The sequence below is a fragment of the Azolla caroliniana genome, unplaced genomic scaffold (genome assembly GCF_043228905.1).
Source record: "Azolla caroliniana isolate FFs.n. ecotype wild unplaced genomic scaffold, voAzoCaro1.0.p SCAF_9, whole genome shotgun sequence".
Classification (NCBI taxonomy): domain Eukaryota; kingdom Viridiplantae; phylum Streptophyta; class Polypodiopsida; order Salviniales; family Salviniaceae; genus Azolla; species Azolla caroliniana.
The window spans coordinates 2,886,347-2,906,520 of NW_028230444.1; the positions used below are offsets into that span (position 1 = coordinate 2,886,347).

Consider the following 20,174-nt stretch of genomic DNA (forward strand, 5'->3'; position numbering starts at 1 on the left):
GTTGTAAAACATTAATGTTACTTGACAACTATATTCTCAATTCATGTGAAGTATTATGGATGCTTTATTTCATTTAGTGTATTCTATACGCTTCCATTAATTAGATGGTCTACAACTATTATATACCAGCATAAGAATTAAAACTATTGTAAAGACCATATTCAAACATTAAAATTAAAACAAAGGTAAAGGTAAACATTTGATGTAAGTAAAAAAACACTCTTTGTTTAAATAAAATCATGATATGTGAAGAAAACTTTGACTACCCTAAATCCTTACCCCGACTCTCTATATTTACGTACATACAAACACATTCACACATATACATATTCACACCCACATATGATGCATTGTATGTATGTGAAGAAACATTTTGACTTCGTCGTTGTAGCCAAGTGATGATTGCAATGCTACAATATGGCTGATTGGATTATGAGTATTAGAAATCTGATCATAAAGGCAAGAACTTGTAAATTCTCTTGCATGCCTAGATACCTTTAGTGCGTTTGTGTTTACCCTAAGGTTGTTTACTTTAGCCTTGAGGCACTCCATATATTATCATAAACTTGATCCTCTGCCCATCCAATTTAATGAGTTTTTTTTTCCTACATTTGGTTTACTTGAATACATACAATCTTTGGGCTACTTGTGTGATGCCAAGAACTAGATATTTTGTTATTGTCGATGTCTCCAAGTTAGAAGCTGTGAAAAAGGGTGGGAAGTTGATTGTCACTTCGTACGGTGTGGAATCCAACATTTGAGTTGTGGTTCTTGCAAGCAACAAACTTCTTCAATAATATTTATTTATTTTCCTAAATTCAACATTTATAGTAGTCGATAGTATTCTTTTGGATGATAATGTGGCACATGATAATTTTTGTTGAGAAAATGATTACTTGGGCCACTCTAAGTCACAATAAGGCTACTCGTCTAAATCTTCTGTGCTATTGTTTCCTTAGAAAATGGTCAAATGAAGCTTCCTCTTGCACTTTGGGAATTAAAAATATTATAATGTGGCACATGATAATTTTTGTTGAGAAAGTGATTACTTTGGCCACTCTAAGTCACAATAAGGCTACTCGTCTAAATCTTCAATGCTCTTATTTCCTTAGAAAATGGTCAAATGAAGCTTCCTCTTGCACTTTGGCAATTATTCTCGCAAACTCATACATCTTGTCATAGATCATACTCTATCAAAACCACTATGATAGTCACCTCAATAGTGGCTGATATCATTGATCACAAAAATTGACCAATATCCATCGTCACTCGAGTCAAGCATCCTAGTTTCAAATTTAGAGGCATTAAATACCTTCAATCCTCTTGGCTTTCGGAAGCATATTCACCATTCAATTCTCCATACAAGAGTTAGTTTTGCTATCTATCACATGCTCTTAGAGAATGAGAATTCTAGCATTTGTAAATCTTTTACTATCCCAAATTCCCTTCCTAATTTGTGGGAGAGGTATATTTGGTCCCGAAATTTAGAGAATTGTGGGCTTGAATTCTTGTCAAAGAGACATTTAATTTGAGACCTTTTCAAGTTAAACGATTTTGTTAAATTGCAGCATCATGATAGTTCACTAAAATATCCATAAATACTTGCTAAAATGTAGCCTTGGGAAACAATACCATAGCAATGTTAAAAAGGGCTAATGTTACCTAACCTGTCAAAAAGGGCTAATGTTGTCACAATACCATAGCAATTGGTTAGAAAATTCTTGGGCACCTTATTGCGACAAAGTACTATCATTGAGCTTGTATTCCACCATATGTAAGCAAAATAATAAGAATAGTTTCTTTTAATGGCAAGGCAAATTTAAAAATTTGTGATCTACACAGACATGGAATTAATTGAAGTCCCATGACAGGTTAAGAATGATGCTCATCTTGATTATAATGTTTGATTGTTTCTATATATTATAGATGCAAGATTAACTCCACAAACTCTTTATCAAATTCACCCACTTCATGAATATCCACATTCATATCATTGTAAACATTCAATTTTAGTATCTGAGCTTCATCCATACCCACAAGATAATATACTCTTAGATTTGTCATGAGATACTAACATGCAAATATGTCGAATGTTCTTCAAATTATTCACATTTGTTAGCTTACTTCAACTGACACACGATGTAGCTTTTCCACTTTGGAATGAGATTCTAACATGCAAATAGATTGAAGGTTATGATCATGATGACTGTGATAGAAGTGGTTCAACCCTTGCCCTCTAAGCCATCGATAATGGCTTTCACTCACACATGTCCAATATGCTTCCCATTACGATTTGAAAATGGTGAAAGAGTGTAGACACACATTCCTGTTGAAAAGGTTTTCAGTTAAGGAGAAAGAATACATCAGCTGAGGGGAAATTACAAGGTACTAAACGTCAATGAAAGAAAAAAGGATCAGACGTATCTTTGGAAAAGGTTTTCCATTAGAGTAAAAAATACCATATATAATCAATCTGAAGGAGAGTACGTGGGACGAGAAAAACATGAACAAACAAATTTCTAATGGTTAGCCAGGTTTACTCATCCTCTATTTGAATATATAAGCTTGCACGGGGATGCAGCTCGGCATCTTTCAAAGTGAGCCCGAGCTTATCATCACCATAAACAACACGAGGGAAATTTGACACGAGCTTGTAGTTTGTGGCATCAAATGATGGTAGTGAATCCACATAATCATATACCGAAGATAAAGTTGCAGTAGCCAAAAACCTTCTTCCACCTCTCTCACCATTTGGAAACCGTATCAAGACCTGCATAAAAATAAGAAAGAACATATATGAACACAATTCTGAGACAATTAGATTAGGACAAAAACTAATACAAAACAGGCTTCTGATTTTCAGGTATGAAACAATGTAAATGATTGATTACATATCAGAGACTCCAAATCTATGAAGGAAAATATACACCAGATCAACATGTTTAGGAAATACAATTGATATGGTAATGTGTTTCAAAAGAAGTGCATGCACTATGACAACCAATAACTTACCCTAGGTTATTATAAGAAATTAGCTACGGTTCAATTTGAGCCAAACCGAATGGCTATTCCCTCTATACATCCTCCCAAACTCCCTGATCTCTCTTAAGTAATGTGATACCTCATCTATATAGAGAGCAAAGAGAGTAGGTGATAATGGGCATCCTTGTTTTACTCCAATTGTACTAGCACAGGCTAACACAGCCTCTGACAACCAATTAGGAAATTGCACTTTTCTTGACATGGATTCATAAAGTGGATAAATTCCCAAGGGGACACCAAGGGCTTCAAGCCAGAGCATGAGCTAAGCACACAAATGATTTAATCTCTTTATGAAACATATTTTAAAGGTATTTTCCTTGGATTGACCAATACAATGCAAAAAAAGGAATACAACACAAGCAATATAACAGAACGGAATATATTTTATATAGCATAAGCAATAGACACCAAAAAGAAATGTAAGTAAAGCATTAAATACCAAAAGAAATATCCCAAAAAGGAATATACTCTCAAACAAAGATTATATGCATTATATACCTCTGTAACATCTGGACCTTTCTCGGGCTCGGGCCCCAATGCCATGGCCTTCTCTTGCTTCCGACGTTCTAGAAGTGCTTGCCTTTCTGCTGCTTCTTGAATAGCTTTTGCAGTGGCTTCTTCATCTTCTTTGCGTTTTCGCTCAGCTTCTGCAGCTTCCAAAGCCACACGCTCTGCCTCTTCTTTCAGTCTTTGTTCTCTCTCCTGTAAATAAGAGCCGTTTCCAGTTACAAAGTTTACATATTGAATCAGTTTTCTACGTGTATTAAAACTTCTACCATATACTTGTTTGGTATATTTAATACTACTTGTTTGTATATTTTTTCCAAAAGTTCAGTACATTCTCTAAGCTTACTACATTTCTTAAAAATAAAAGTTAAAAAATGGTAGGGTGAATGATAGAAATTAGGGGTTGGGACATGATTTAAGGGTCTTTTTAATTCATAATTAAGACCTAGCCTTCCCGTACTTAATAAAATTCAGGCCTCGTTCAATTGTATCATCTTTAGAATCCCCGAGTAGGAGAAATGTCATCACCCATTTCATAAACAACATTGGCGACAATTATGAGGACTGAAAAAGCCAGGCATTTACAAATGATCCATCATTATCGGACATCAGATAACGAATCAATGGAAATATATTGGTTAGGATTGCTATCATTGCTGCCCTCTTATTCTTATTGTTTTAGTTTTGCAGATGAATCAGACATTTTCTGTGCCAAAGCTGAACCAAATGAGAGGATAAAGATTGAAACAACAGACTAGTGCTGCTAAGACTGAGATGGAAACAAGGGTTTTCCATTTCCAAAGCAAGGAAATGGAAATTGGGGGCTAAAAATGTATGCTCATGAGTTACCGAGGCATATATTTACAAACACTGTTGTAGAATACTTAGCATACGATACGCGTAGAGTATGCATGCTAGCTATTCTATAAGTATTCTAACCTTTTTCTTAAAATACTTAGAATGCGTATTTTACTGATAAAATACATAAAATACTTAGAATACTTTAAATACGTAGAATATGTGCAAAACATGTTAAATACTTTAAAAAAATTAAAAGTTATTTTCAATAAAATTTTAAAAAATTATATATTTTAAAAACTTTTTTGAAATGTTAAATACTTGTTAAATATGTAGAATACATCAAAAATTGAAAAATGGCAGTTCTAAAACGTAGAACGTGTAGAATACTTCAGAGTATCCTAAAATGTATTCTAAATGTAGAATACGCATTTTTTTACGACTGTGTTTACAAAACAATTGTCAGATATGCTCATTGTGTGAGATTCTAAAAATGCTAGGCTATGAATAGCAATTGACAACAGTTTGATTAGGATCAAGTTGGTTTAGGGGTCTCAAACTTGACATGTCAAAACCAAACCATTTAAAAAAAATGGAAATTAGACCAAACTGAACCATGAAAACGTTTAAACCAAACTGAATCATGAAAATATTTATACCATAACAGTTTAAGATATCCTGAAATCTAAACCAAATTGCATAGGGAATCTTCAAAACTAAGCTGTTTAAAACCTATCTGTTTAAACATTGCAAACTAATTTCCATCAACTTTTAAAATATCTCAGGATTTATGATGTCTATGACCATATGAGCTGTTTAAGCTATTAAAACAGGCACATGCTTGCGATTTCAAGCTTGGTAAGCCTATAAACTGTGAAACAAATATAATTTCAAACCAAACAGAATTGTTAATCCCCCAAGCCAAACCAAGCCGTTCTGCTGATCACTAATACAAGGCATTAAAGTTAATACTATTAACACACATGAGTTAATAGCCCAACAGCAACGTTGTCGATGGCTAGAGGTTTGACATAGCTTTATTATGCATATTATAGTATGAAAGCTTCTGATAGAAGCTGTAAAAGAATTTCTGTTACAAACTGTGACAGGATTTGAAAATACAGAAAAAGAGGCTGTAGATGGAAATGCTGAAATGAAACATCAGGAAAACCAAACCCTTGGTGACTATAGAAAGGGCTTTATGCAAAGAAACAGATCACTTGCAGGCTGTCTAACTAAAACACATTAAGATTTAGTAGCCCAACATCCTTGTAGATGGTAAAAGGTGAGACATAGCATTATTATGCAATTTATACTATCACAGCTTGTGATAGAAGCTATGAAAGAAAAAATTGTTAAAACTGCAAACAGGATTAGAGAAACACAGAAAAAGAGACTGTAAACTAGAATGCTGAAATAAAACATCAGGAAAAATTAAACCCTTGGTGACTGTAGAAAGAGCTTTATGCAAAGAAACAGTACACTTGTGCAAGATAAATTGATGAGAATGCTGTGTGATGGACAGGCAAATGTGTGAGGACCAATTTGACAGAAAAAAGTGTTTGATGTAGTAAAATTAGGCATCTGTGACATTAATAAGTATGCTTGGCTTGGAGTTGGTTCACACTCTGTGCCACTAGCTACATGACAACAGATCATGGAAAATTATATGCAGGACAAGACATATGGCTTGTGACAACAAGAGTGGACCGCTATATTGACTCTCTTGACAGACTTCTCTAGGTAAATTCATTGTTGCTGCACAAGCTAATGATGGAATCAAATTATGGCACAAAACGTTTGGTCATATGAGCCAAAAGAGTTTGGATATACTATCTTCTTCTCACAAGCTAGTTGTCAAGGGCATTGAGCTTGACTTTTGTAATGATTGCATCTATGACAAAGAACTTGAATCTTCCTACTACCCTAGCCCTTCCTGTAAATTAGCACCAGTTGAACTTATACATTCAAGAGTATATTTTTTATGCCTATGAAGGAAGTCCTTAGGTAAATCACTACAATTTATTACTTTTATTGATGATAACCCTAGAAAGGGCTTGATATATTTGCTGAAGGAAAACTTATTGCACGAAATATGGGATTAAAAGAGAGATTATATTTCCCAATACCTGGCTTCAAATTGTATCATTGAAACGCATACCACAACTTTATATAAATGTGTCTGATGTATGTTGCCTGGAGCTAACCTTCTTCATGTGTTTCGGTTAGAGACCTTACAAATTGTGCAGTACATAATATAATGAGTCCCTACACAATTCACTTAAACGTAGCATGGAGAGGAAGTTTGGTCTGGCAAATCTGCCTCCTATGACATTCTTAACATCTTTGGTTGCGAATCATTTGTTCACACCTGGCAACAGCTGTGAAGCAAGCTGGATGCTAGACTCATCAAGGATATCTTCCTTGGATATGGCAAGCAAGGTGAGATGGGATACAGGGTTTCAGTAGCACAGTTCAGAAAAATGGTCAAAGCCGACATGCTGTGTTTAATGAGACAAAGCTGCTCAACAAAATGGATGCTTCAAAACTAAATATGGTTAAATTTCAGCAGGAACAGCAATCCATTGACCCAGAAATAACACCTCAGGAAGATAGACAACAGGTTGAAGCTCACAAACAACCAAGTCACTAGCCAGACAAGGATCAACAGAAAATTGCAGACCCTGAAGGTGAAAAGCAGCTACGACACAAACATGCAAACATGCCTGCTATGCAGCAAGGTGACAATCCACCAGATCTAAAACCAACTCCAGAAAACACAGATCACCATGTTCAAAGATCTACACAACCCAGGTGTCTGAGGCAACCATAAACTTCATCCCTCCAGGTTCTTCTCTTACAGAGGATGGAGAGCCTCTCAGAGTAACAGTGGCTAGGACATGTGAACTTTCAAATAAGCAACAGCTTACTATGCAAGAAGAGATCAAATCACTCCATCCAAACAACATTTGGTATCTTGTGAAACTGCCTAATAGCAAGAAGGCCATGTAAATGGGCATATAAAATAAACATTTTGTACATTGCTGATATAAGGAAGTTTTCTTGCCTCTATACAAATAGAGATGAAAATGGGAGCCCTACCATACTAGTTTGTACATTGCTGACATATTAATTGCTGGAAAACAATCATTCTCTCGCAACAATTCTCTTGCCTCTATTGACATAAGGATGAAAATGGCAGCGCTATAATACTAGTTTTGTACATTGCTGACATATCAAAAAATTTGACAGTCATTCTCTTGCAGGGTGTCATCTAGAGTTAGGAAGGTCTCTTGCCTGTATACACAAAGATGAAATGGCAGCCCTATCATACTAGTTTTTTACATTGCTGATGTGCTGGAAAACAATATAAGACTCTGAACGAACCAAAAACAATCAAATCTGAATTCTCCATGAAGGATCTTGGACATGCTGGGCTTATTCTTAACATGAGGATTGCAGGAAAGGCAAAAGATGCTGTTGTTTCTATCTCACGAGAAGAATATTGACAAAGAATTGGACAGATTTCCCATGGCTGATACCAAACTGCTTTCACTACCTCTTCAGCCTTAAGAGAATCTTAAAAAGGCAGTTTGTCTCTCTATTTATGCAATACTAGAATGGCTGCAAATTGTTCCAAATTCTTGAGCTTGTGAATCGTTGATATTCACTATATCAGCAACAGCTCCAGACATTGTACATGCAATTGGACAAGTGCGCAGATTCAAATTTCAACCTGAATGGAGACATTAGGCTACAGTCAAGTCAATACTAAAGTAACTTCACAGCACTAAGGCAAAGGGGATCTAAATCTCCATGGCTACAATGATTTTCATATAGCCGACAATGTGGACACTCAGAAGTCTCCTAGTAAATATATATTCACTAGTGAAAGACAGGCTGCTTAACAGAACCCCCAGCTTCATGGGTTAGTTGCACTTTCTACCACAGAAGCTTCCACGAAAGCCCTTTGGTTAGCTTACCTATGTATTGATCTTTGACATCAACAGTAAGTCCTAGTCTTACATTATGGCAATCAAAGTGCCATATGTTTCATGGACATACAAGTGTACTAATAAAATACTGCTTCATTCACAAGATGATTGAGGATGACTTGATCTAGCTAATAAAGATTGATATGAGTCAGAATCAAGTAAACTGACTTACAAAGTATCCTCAAGACACTTCATCAGCGTTTCCTTCACGTAATTGAAGTTGTCTAGATCCTTTAACTGGGAGGTTGTTAGGGTAAAAGCCCTAGGTGCCCCTTATTCTGTCCTACCTATATTGTAAAAGGTGGCTACCTAATGCTGACCTAAATAAGATTGGCAGCATGGTCAACTCATTTATGTTTTTGCTTACCTCTCCAAGTGATCATACCCTGGGATTGGAGACCTAACTTTGTGTATCTTGGCTACACTTTACTGAGAGCTGCATATCTATCTTCTGTTTTGGTCTATAACTCTCTATCCTATTTCATAAAACCTACATAAACATCATTTTCTCATAGAAAGAAAGAAACAAAGATGTATTAACGTCTTTTAAGAGGCCAAAATGGCCTATAAGAACAATTCATTGAAATTTAACGTGCCACAGAAGACAGATTTAGTCATGGTCATAGTTGGAAGCGTAGAAGAAAATAAATGTCCGAATTTGGGGTACGGGCAAATTCCAAAATCCTGCAAAGAAAGAGAGGCAAGGGTGAAGAAAGGAAGCTGAAGTATGTAGTACAGAGGAGTTCCAAATTTCAAAAACTTAAGAGAATCGTTTTAAAAAGAGAGAAGAAAAATTGTAGAAAGTAGAGAGAACAGAGAGATAAACCGCCACAGTAAGAACTGTTTACCATACTCTTATCCAAAGGAATGGTTCTGTCTAAATTATCATCTCTTCTAGATCTAGCTTTACATATTAACATATGACAAAATCCACAAACACTGGAATCAAGGGCATCATCAGTAGACACATCTGGAATGTTCTGCACATCATCAAGTATGTTATTTGTACTATGGAGAATGAACAGCTTGGCTTTGACAATGGTTCTATTGCCTCCAAAATCAAAGGACATTAGTAGCTTTTCATTATTAGTTCTATATTCAGTCTACGAGAGCATCTGTCATTCGATGATGAATTATCAAAATGCTGAGTGTGAACGAAACGGATAACAATGTTTAATAGTTAGCACATGACAGGATACTCTATTCCAATTAGTTCATGCAGTCAAAGTTGATATTTACTTGATGGTGATTATATTTTAATCCATCATAAGTTGTAATATCATATTTTGTTGCTGGTTTTATTTCAGCTTGAAATAACATATTTTATATTTAGTTCCTACAAATAGGCCACTGACTTCTTGTTCTTATTGATGTATTGTGAAGTTTTAAGGTTTTCCAGCTGTTCTTCTCCAATTGTCCCGCATAATCATCAAGTTGCTGGGAACTTCCTATGTACAGTTACACACTTTAGTTCAAGTTCAGGTTTAAAAATCATTTCAGGTTTCTTAGTATTCACAATGTTCTTGTAAGGTTTCAAAATGGCGTCCTATAAGATATGGTCGTATCCTCCCTCTCTCTGCGTAACCCACTCAGGGGGCCTAGCTCTTCATGCAAGTTGCTGTTTCTGTACAGTTACACAACTTTATTTCTAGTTGACGTTTAAACATTGTTTCAGTTTTCTTTATATCTTAACACGTGTTCACCGTGTTCTCGTAAGGTTTCAAAATGACTTGTATTACCCCTTTGTTCCCCATAAACTATCAAGGGGCCTAGCTCTTCATGCACTCTGCTGTGAGCTTCTTTTATACAGTTACCCAACTTTATTTCTAGCCCAGGTTTTAAACATTGTTTCAGATTTCCTTGTATTTTTAACATTTGTTCATCCTGTTCTTGTATGGTTTCATAATAGTAACAAACTGGAGAGAATAAATAGCAGTCAATCTGAGAAAATCCTCAAACTGAAAAGGCTTTAATCAGCATTGCATATGATCTTGGTAGAACACAGGAGGCCTTCAATGCAATGATCAATGGGCAAGCTATCACCGAACACAAATACAAGGGTTGAACGCATGGTAGTATGGAAACAAGGGATGGGATAAACCACTAAACCTCAAATTATTTGATCAGGGCCACATAACATTATAACACTATGAGATAAACCATTATAAAGATTCTCTGCAATATGTTGTCAAGGATGTTTTGGTTGGATGTGAATCATGGTTCATGGAAAAGTTCCACAATTAGAGTCCTAAGATCAATATTACAAATAAGTAATACAACATAATAGATATATTTGTGCAAAATCATAAAACTAATAGACGAAAATGCTGAATGAAAAGATAAACCCACTTGATCTGCTTGCAATGCAGCTTGATATGCAGCATCCTGTTCATCTCGTAGTCGCCTATTTATGTGTCTCTCCTCTTGTTGTATTCTGGCATTCTGAAGTGCAACACCATGCTCATCCAAAACTTTTTGTAGTGCCGAAACTAGGTCCGCACTAGACCGTGGTCCTTCCAGCTATAATGGTTAAAAAGAAAGAAAAGACAAATATTTTCTGATGTCAGAAATAGAAAAAATGCCAAATCGTAAAAAAAGTTAAAATCCAACATAGACTTATTGCTTACCTGCTGCAGGAGTGTGACTCTTTGGTTCGAAGAAGCCATTACAACAGCACAAAATGGGAAAGTTGAAGCTTTAAGTGTGTTGCTCATTCTGAATCCTTCATTGGCTCTTATGCTACCACCCCATACCACAAAGTTGTTATTAATAAAATCTACTACAAAGTCTGTGCAAAGTGTTTGCTGAACAAAAAGTGGTGTATGCTCATGGTCTGGAGAATGAATATACACCAACAAAAACATAAATTCATCATTCGCTTTTCTCAATGCATCCAGAAAGCTTGACCGCTGAAACTCTGGATGGTGATGACCATATTCTCGCTCGAAGGTTCTAACAAAATCGTCAGCTTCAGCACCTCCTTGTGACAAAGGAAGAACAGAACTTGCCCCTTCCTCTCTTTGTTCAACTCTTGGTTGTTGTCCAGCCAAGCCAAGAGCACCTAATGAATGTGTAAGAATTCCTCCAGCAATCCACATACTGAGCCCAAATGCTCCGTGCATTATATTAAAACTTCCTCTTATCATTGAAAAGGGTAAAGTAGCTACTCTCCAACCCAATCCGGGACCTCCATGATGCCGAACAATATGCTGATTTGCATTCATTGGTTCATTTGGTAATATATTTTGTCTCTCACTGATGCCATTATGGTAATCAGAAGAAAATCCATGGGGCATACCATCTCCATGGCTACCATCTCTGTTAATACCATCTATACTCATATCATCAGTGACACGGAACAATGTCGAATTAGATGATCCGGAAGCTTCATGATTAGTAATATGGGAAGAGCTTGCAAAGAGTTCTTCATGGTCACCATCACCAACCATAGCACCAACAGCTTGATCCAGATCCCATCCAAATCTTTGCAGAATCTCTGCACACAAAGCGGAATCTTGCAAACCAGTGACAGCTTGGAATTGAGAAACTTTATCGTCGTTGTTGGCTGACCCACCTGCCATTACAAAATGACCTAAACCCTAATCCTAGCCCTAACCCTAGCCCTGACCCTAGAAACAGGGAAAGGAGGGGGAGGGAGAGGGGGTCCAGAGAGGGGCTTATTGATAAACAAGAACTGGGGGATTGAAATAGCGCTTGAAAACACGTATAAAGGAGTTAACAGGAAACTTACCACTGCGCCTTGAAGATCAGTCAGAACTCTTTGATTTCTTCTTCTTCTTCTTCTTTCTTCGGATTAGGGCGGATTGAACGGCGATTGTGGAGAGTCGGACGAATTGGGCGGTGAGCAAAGGGCAGAAAAATCAGGCGAGATTATTTGTGGGCTTCAAATGGAGGAGATCGATCGGTGTCATGGAAACAGAGGACATGAAAATAGTTGACATCCAATGGACAAGACAAAGACAAAGACAGAGACAGAGAGACTAACTTCAAGAGTAGATATAGGTAATAAATTGAGAGGAGGAGCATTTGCTTTTTAATGAAGTTTCTCCATATCCATACCAATGTCGTGCTTCTCCACATAACACATGGTTCCTTGTCGGAGCCCATCCAATTTATATTCATGTTTTGCTAATCCTTGGTCCCCTTCTCAATTATCTGATTTTATGTTTTGCTCATCTTTTGCTCGAAACCCACCCTTTTGTCGCCTTTGTTTGCTCCGGGCTGGACTTGGTCCAAGCAATACGTGGCACACGATTCGTTCATTGGTTTCTTGTTGGCCTCTCCTCATATAGGTTCTCTTCTGGAAATGTTTTGTTAGGATACTTTGCTATGTTTATATTCTCCCGGCATCTTCTATAGTAATGTGTGCTAAAAAGGATATTTCAAAGGATGTCCACCTTTAAGAGCAAGATGCAACAAACAAGAGTAAGCTTGTTCATTTTTTTAGCCTACTACTAGTGGGGCATACAATTGGCCTTTCCAACCATTATGGCACTATGGTCTTATAAAGGTTCAAGACCTTATGTAAGTCGATTACATTTGAATTGCCTTCAAAAATGTTCCAAAACCTCGTACTTATGGACCCTTTTGTAAGTCCCGTGTTGATTTTATAAATTAAGCCTGCATAAATTGTCCAAGCTACAAATTTGGCAAATATGTGCTCTAGGGGTGCACTTGGAACACATATATTGATGAAAAAACTTATTCTCGAAACAGCTGACTAAAGATTTGTATGCAACCACTAAAGGTAGGGAGCCATATAGCTGATGTTTCTATATGGTACATCATCACTGAACTTCTCTTTCATACAAAAAGTCTTCCATTATTATCATGACCATCCACTTTTAAAAGTCTCTTTAGTCCACAAACACGCTTTCCTACCTCACATTTGGGAAGAGATCATCTCAATTTTGCAAATGACAATGGAGCTTTTCTCTTTGACTCTAATAGGCTACATGAAGACTCGTATCATCAAGTGAAAGTGATAGCAACGCAACCATAAATGACCCAATCAATGAGAAAAGAAAAAGTACATGGAATGTGTAAGGATAATTTCTAATGACATAGAAAAATCACATGTTCATCTCTAATAACATAATAATTTCCCATCAAGAGATGAGTGATATTAATCATCGAGCATAATACACTTCTCAATGCGTCATACTCGTCGAAATTATTACATGAGAAGCATGATATCTTTTCGCAATTCCTTTTGACTACTCAAAGAACAAAGCATTTTCTCCAAATACATATTAATAGCCCATCTCCGTTGGTTAAACATTTTCTGTCAAAGATCTAGAGACTGACTTTTTATTGTTGTGATTTGTAAAATTCATAGAAATGTCAATACTCAACATTGATGTATCAATAAATGTTTTTTTTTTCTTCCGAATGGTGTGCATGGAAACAATAAGAGGCATATACAAATGTATCAGAGGTTGACCATCTCCCAAGATAAATGCATGTATATACAGAAAACGCGTTCATCATGCCGCATCTGAACTCATTAATAACCTCTTTAGCTCTTTCTTGTTTACCTGGAAGATTTGAAATAGAAGCAAGAAATGGAAATGTCTTATTAAATATAGTGCAACACCTTTTGTCAACATACTTCTTTTCTTTTCTTACTGGTGACACACTATACCTTGCCCATTGCATTACGCGGAATTGTATCCCAAATTTTCAACTTCGCTGGGGTCTGCAAGATATAATGCCAGCTCTTTAAAATAAGACATTATGTATAGTACTACAATTATAGCCATGAATCAATCAAACCTACTTAAGTACAAATGGAGAAAATTTTGTAACAAGAGAATGGAGCAAGAACTAATAATGTGATTGATGTAAATAGGAGTTGGAAATATCAATTAGAGTAGGAGTCCTACATTCCTTAGTTTGAGACTCATACAAAAACTATTATTACATCTGAGAGAGGCAATGCTATAAATAATTCCCACAATAAGTGACAAAAATGTCATTGAAAAGGGGGGAAGGGCAAGAGGGATGATCAAGGTACAAAAGATTCATTAGAATTACAAACATGATTGATTAAAATAGACATCTATAATATTTCCTAAAATAGGAGGTTTATTACTAGAAGGCTTTGAAACAAACAATGCTTAAACAAATCCCCATACACAAAATGGTGAGAAAAAGCACCTTGAAGAGGGTGCGGAACAACAGTACATCATACCATACATGGTTTAACAGTGTAGATAGTAAACATGTACCTTGTAAGGTGCCAATCTTTCTTTCGCCCATGCTCGTAGTTGACGTAATGTCAAAGGCTGCCCTGCCTTACTATCTGATTTAGACTTGGCTTCATTGTTTAACACCACAACTGCACACACAACTTCGCCGAAATAGTTGTCCGGAAGCCCTAGAATGGCACATTCAGCTATAGCAGGATGCTGCAGAAAACATATTGGGATTATGTTAAAGAGCAATATGAAGCATTTCATTTTCTCTTTCATCACTACTCTTTGCTTGTTTAATATTTCGGTATGATCTCTTACCTCAAGTAAAACAGCTTCTATCTCTAGTGCCGATAGCTTATATCCAGCAACCTTCAAAATATCAACACTGGTTCCTATTTATGCAATAAAAACCATAGTTTTGGAAAATGCTAAAACATTCTGAACAAATGTAATGATTCAAAAGATTACCATAAAATTACCATGGGTTCTTTAGTAGAAACAATTTCCAAATGCTAAAAAATGAGTATTAACAGGCAAATTCTGAGTCCATACTTCCTAAAATTATGTAGTAACCATCATCATCTATGGTGGCAGAATCGCCCGTCTTAAAATAGCCATCCTCTGTGAAAGAATCCTTTGTCACCTGCACAAAATGAAAGAACTTGTTTGCTATACCTTCTAATAAAGTTATTTATCCATTAGTCTGAAGTGTAACATAGAAGCTTTTTGACAGTTAGAAGATTCTTTGAATCCAGAATGACTTCTAAACATTGCAAAATCGTAAAGAAAATGACAGTATACAAACAGAGATATCTTCAGTTGATATATAAGCGCCTTTCACTGATATGCTTGAACGGATTATTCATGTGGACGAGATTGAACACTCCATGTTGGAATAGCCTAAACCTTGGACGAGGTTGTTAATATTAAGTATGTTCCTAATACGCTTGTTAGTTCAGCTCAGGTTTTGGTATTACTCCTGTCTTATCTTAAGGAAATATTTGTGTTCATGGCCATTAAGACAGTGACATTGCAATGATATGTAACCAAGACATCATGATCTGTTCTATGTGATATCAGTAAAGCAAAAGAAATTTGTTTGATGGAGAAAATTAGCCATTGGATATCTCAAGTTTTCCAAACAAAGAGAAACCCTGGAAAGAAAAGTAATGCATTTTGAGAAATATATTTTTCATTATAAAAACAGGTCTTATTATACTTGCATCAAGAGTGCGTAAGAATTGTCATGTCACCTAATTTTGAAGTACCAAATTTAAAATAGCAACGTTTGCAGAATGGTTACCCCACTAGATTTTGCAGCTAAAAGCATAGCAAAGACTTTCTAGTTATAATTGGACCAAAAAATGGGAACTTTTCTGACATAAATCCACATCTGACAAGGGAATCACAAACTACGTTGTCATTTTAGTTCTCTGTGAATGCACATTCTGTTTCTGAAAAAAATTATTTATCTTCTGCACACAAAGTAAATTATTACAGATACATTTCAAAGAGTTACAGAAATCTGTTACATTATTTCATTACTATTATTCACAAATATTTAATTTACTCAGAAAGAGGTTTCAAACCAGACCTCTGGTTTCTGCCAATACTCTTTGAACATGGAGGGACTCTTCACGTGCAATTCACCAATGCCAGGAACAGTGGCATCATCTTCAACTATTCTCACCTGAATGTTTTGTCTGCCCAAATCAGTCTTAGATGGGGTTTCTTCTTCCTTTGCAGTAATTAAATATAGAAAATAATAATTTTCTTTGTGACCTGAACCCCTGGTAAAGGTTTGCCTACTGTTCCCACTTTCCTTGCTCCATGACAAGGATTTGATAAACCCATTCCAAACTGTCATTCACAAGGTAAATTGAACAATAATTAACCAGAGAAAAATGAAATCAAGGTTTACTTTGGATGGCCAATCTATTCACGTATGCATAAAAGATTATGTAAATGTACAAGGTTGTGTCGAAGATAGCAATTGATAACATCACCTCTGTCATTCCATATCTTTCCAACAGCTGATGTCCTGTCACTGTTTCCCATTCTTTCTGTATAGGTTGAGGAAGGGCAGATGATCCACACATCTGCATTTTAGCTTCTTCCATTACTCCATGAACATTAAATAAAAATTTAGGTAAAATACTGTAACATATAGCATTTGATCCAAATTTCTCATATTTTAGCTTCTACAAATGCGGTCATGTCATCACAACATTTCATGATAGTTCTGAATATTAAAATTATCTTACACACTGGCCATATAGCTCTAGATTCTACATGATCAGCCTGATTCAATTGAGGTTTACCAAATCATGAACAATAAAACTGATCTCAAAGCATAATCCACAATAAAATAACACTCCACAACAAAAACGATAACAGAAGACTCCCAAGAGAGTCTAACAAACCATGAGGCGTAGATGTTGAGCAGCCAATGTAGCAGCCTTCTTTGCATCTTCATCCATATCTCTATAATCTTTAAGCAAGTAAGCATACATTGAGGGGACCTGTGCACAATCTCATAAAAGACTTGCCTTTGCCATAAAGCCAAAGCACTAGTAAATATGATTTGTTTCTAAATATAAAGGCAACTGAAATACTTACCCCAGTGAATACTGAGATGGCATCCACATCCTTAATGCCCTTTTTGGGGTATGATTGTGACCATCGTTTCCACACATTATTTGCAATGAACTTTGGTAAAAACTCAACCTCCAAAGAAAGATACGCGTTCATTCAGATAGTTTATAGCCGTCTATGAGATGAAATTTGCCTAACATATTGTATGTCTTCCATATCTAAATTACAACAAAACGGGACTATCTCTAGTACATAGATTCTCAACATGCGGCCGACATAAGAACAATAAATGAAAAGCAAACCTAGTTCTTACTGTGGCTCCAACATATAGGGGTGCCAAGAGACAATTGAAAAGCCCATGAACATCTATGATAATGTAAAGTGGAACAAGTTAAGAATTGAACTCAATAGTACAAAAACAGCAGGATTATAGATGGATGAAATTGATGGCAGGATACGATGAAGTGGTAGACAGTGAAGGAACCGATCACTGCATTCATACTCCCAAGCTTCACTTAACATTTTGACCTGTAACAGAAACAAATCAGGCAGTTATTTGTAATTTGAAATCACAATAGCGTATAGGGGAACAGTATAAACCATAACTTCTCATTGCTGAAATAAAGCAAGATTTTGAATACTACATGACGTAAACTTCTCCTTTTCTAGCAAAACAATATAGAGAAATTGGGGAAACAAATTCATAACATGGATAAGGATATAAAACTACTGACCTACATTATATAAAAAAATCTAAAAAGAAAACAATATAGGAATAGTCTGCATTTAAGATCAGCCTCCATAAACCTTAGATGAGGAACTATATTCTCTTGAAACTGTTGAGAACCTTCAACCATTTCAGAATGATGCCAATATAACAACACTTGGATGCTCCTCCATGTCTACAGACAACAATGTGAATTCACGAGTTGAATCTTGAAGCACATAGCCTCTTTGATACTCCATTCTATTTGTCTACTAACAAGGTCGTCTTTCATCATACTAAATTACTCTACTGTATTGGTTCCAGTTTCAGCTCCCAAAGTACTTTGTGTGCCACAGATGAACTCGTGTTGGGACCTTTTTGGTGTACTGTATGAGATGGCAATCTAGACGTGACACAAACAAACATTATGTCTTGTCATCGACCACAATTGACATTTCATTGCTATTATTCTTGCATTGTTTTTTTTCATACTGTTTTGATCGCAGACAGACTACATCTCTGTATATCTGATTTGTCTCATTGGCTAATTTTGTTTTTTAATAACATCAAAAAACCTTTTTCTCTTCATATGCTCCTCTAATTTTCTACACTTTTAGGATTTCTATACAATTGATCATTGTCTCTTTTGAAAGCAGTATCATGTTCTCAACCTTAAGGTTAAAGCATACAAGCAACCACCTGTGCATTCATCCCAGCATGTGTATGGACTACTCCCTTCGGTTTGCCAGTGGTTCCACTTGTGTATATGATCAAACCTGGAGCTTCAGCTGAGAAACAAACATATACATATATCTCACTCATCTTCCATTAATCCATGCATGAAACATATCAAAGCAAATTCATGAAATGGATACAAGGATTTACTTTCAATTCCAGAAAGATTAGTAATTTGATCCAGCATTTGCTCGTAAGATGTTCCATTTGTTTTCAGGCATTCATTTGGGTCGAAGGTCGGGATTTGTGGTAGAAGATAGAAGTCAGATGAAGCTTTTTGGGAAACTTCTAGTAATTTTTCTTGATGATCTTCTGTACCAAGCACCATCGATATACCCTGCAACCGATAGAATTTTTCTCTTGGCCTTCTTTCAAATATGCAATAGCCCATTAAATACTCTTGAAAACCCGTCAAAAAGTTTAAATGCCTATCAAATATCAAATGCCCATCAAATACTTCTGACAATCCATCAAATACCCTAGATAATCTCCAACATTCTTGAAAAATCATAAAATTTTCTTTAAATCCCATTCAATACATTTGAGAGCTTGAAAACCCTCTTAGAACTCTTGAAACCCACTAAATACTCTTGGAAATACACTTATTAGTCTGACCCATCCAATATTTTGCATTAGAAACTCCTGAAATACTTACTGCATCGGATAGCACATGCAAGAGCTCAGATTCTGGGTAACCTAAAGCGAGTGGGACTGCAGTACCCCGACAAAGCCAAGTTGCCCACATACCGGCCACAAATTGCGCATTCGGTTTCGCAATTATTCCAACTCGGGGTCCCTCCAAACCACTCTTCTTAGAAGAAGGCAAACCAGAGGTAATGCTAAACCTTCCCGAGTCTTTGTTTATCTTCTGTAATACCTACCACAAAAAATTGAAGCAAAAAACAGAAAACAATAAAGACACAGAACCAAAACAGAAACACACAAGTGCAAGAAGCGAAACTGAAAAACAAAACACAAGACATGAGCAAAAACTAGAAAAATACAGAAAAAAAACTCAACTCAAACAAACGAATAAATAGAACCGGAATCTGGAACAAACAAAAAAAATTTATCACATGACATCTCACCTTATTCTTGTTGGAGAGGAACAGTTTGAGGTCTGTAGATATGGAGAATGCAGATTGCAATAACTGTGCATATGTATAAGAAAACTCTTCGACAGAGATGGCCAAAGTGCTCCGAGCTTTCAATCTCAGATTGACTGCTGCTCTGATCACATCCATTATCGCGGAGAAGCAAACCCTGAAAATAACAATGACATTAGGACGGAACACATTATAACAATTTACCTCTAAAATTAGAGGGCAGTTTAGGAAAATATATACAAAGAAAAAGAAATAGAGTACACCTTTTATCCTTTTTTGCCCTTTTATCACGATAACACCCTGTTTGCCCTTCTATTTGGTATCTACTAGTCTTAATTAATGATTATCAATTAATTTCTTGCAATTAGGAATTATTCTACAGACTACAAGGCTTGTTTGCTCCTAATTAATGAGTAATAGACTGGTGAATTAGTTTGTCTATTCATCACAACATAATTCATCGACAAGTTAA

At 36.0% G+C, this 20,174-nt stretch overlaps 2 protein-coding genes across 3 annotated transcripts; both read right to left on the reverse strand.

Moving 5' to 3' along the window:
- Nucleotides 1-2,327: 2,327 nt before the first annotated feature.
- LOC147859863 (UBX domain-containing protein) lies at nucleotides 2,328-12,318 on the reverse strand. The gene is made up of 5 exons (XM_087324422.1): nucleotides 12,094-12,318; nucleotides 10,970-11,971; nucleotides 10,692-10,862; nucleotides 3,541-3,744; nucleotides 2,328-2,770 (listed from the first exon to the last, which is right to left on the reverse strand). Exons 2-5 carry the CDS (start codon nucleotides 11,921-11,923, stop codon nucleotides 2,537-2,539), a joined length of 1,563 nt encoding a protein of 520 aa, XP_087180548.1. The 5' UTR covers nucleotides 11,924-11,971; nucleotides 12,094-12,318; the 3' UTR covers nucleotides 2,328-2,536.
- A 1,124-nt stretch (nucleotides 12,319-13,442) lies between these two features.
- LOC147859864 (putative CoA ligase CCL8) lies at nucleotides 13,443-19,909 on the reverse strand. 2 transcript variants are annotated; one of them, XM_087324809.1, is made up of 16 exons: nucleotides 19,685-19,909; nucleotides 19,252-19,464; nucleotides 18,747-18,933; nucleotides 18,561-18,649; nucleotides 17,614-17,683; nucleotides 17,469-17,521; nucleotides 17,180-17,287; nucleotides 16,984-17,082; nucleotides 16,567-16,659; nucleotides 16,343-16,420; nucleotides 16,155-16,250; nucleotides 15,113-15,203; nucleotides 14,879-14,952; nucleotides 14,594-14,773; nucleotides 14,008-14,061; nucleotides 13,443-13,900 (listed from the first exon to the last, which is right to left on the reverse strand). In XM_087324809.1, exons 1-16 carry the CDS (start codon nucleotides 19,838-19,840, stop codon nucleotides 13,850-13,852), a joined length of 1,692 nt encoding a protein of 563 aa, XP_087180935.1. In that variant the 5' UTR covers nucleotides 19,841-19,909; the 3' UTR covers nucleotides 13,443-13,849. The 2 variants fall into 2 exon arrangements, with proteins under 2 accessions (XP_087180935.1, XP_087180934.1); XM_087324808.1 differs by having other exon boundaries at nucleotides 19,252-19,473.
- Nucleotides 19,910-20,174: the final 265 nt, after the last annotated feature.

Coding starts and splice junctions, on each gene's coding strand:
- LOC147859864 (XM_087324808.1), bottom strand. CDS start 19,840: ATGGATGTGATCAGAGCAGCAGTCAATCTGAGATTGAAAGCTCGGAGC. Junction 19,474..19,684: donor TCCTCTCCAACAAGAATAAG/GTGAGATGTCAT, acceptor TTTTTGTGGTAG/GTATTACAGAAGATAAACAA. Junction 14,774..14,878: donor TAGAAGCTGTTTTACTTGAG/GTAAGAGATCAT, acceptor TGTTTTCTGCAG/CATCCTGCTATAGCTGAATG.
- LOC147859863 (XM_087324422.1), bottom strand. CDS start 11,923: ATGGCAGGTGGGTCAGCCAACAACGACGATAAAGTTTCTCAATTCCAA. Junction 10,863..10,969: donor GAGTCACACTCCTGCAGCAG/GTAAGCAATAAG, acceptor TAACCATTATAG/CTGGAAGGACCACGGTCTAG. Junction 3,745..10,691: donor CTGCATTGCAAGCAGATCAA/GTGGGTTTATCT, acceptor TCTTATTTACAG/GAGAGAGAACAAAGACTGAA.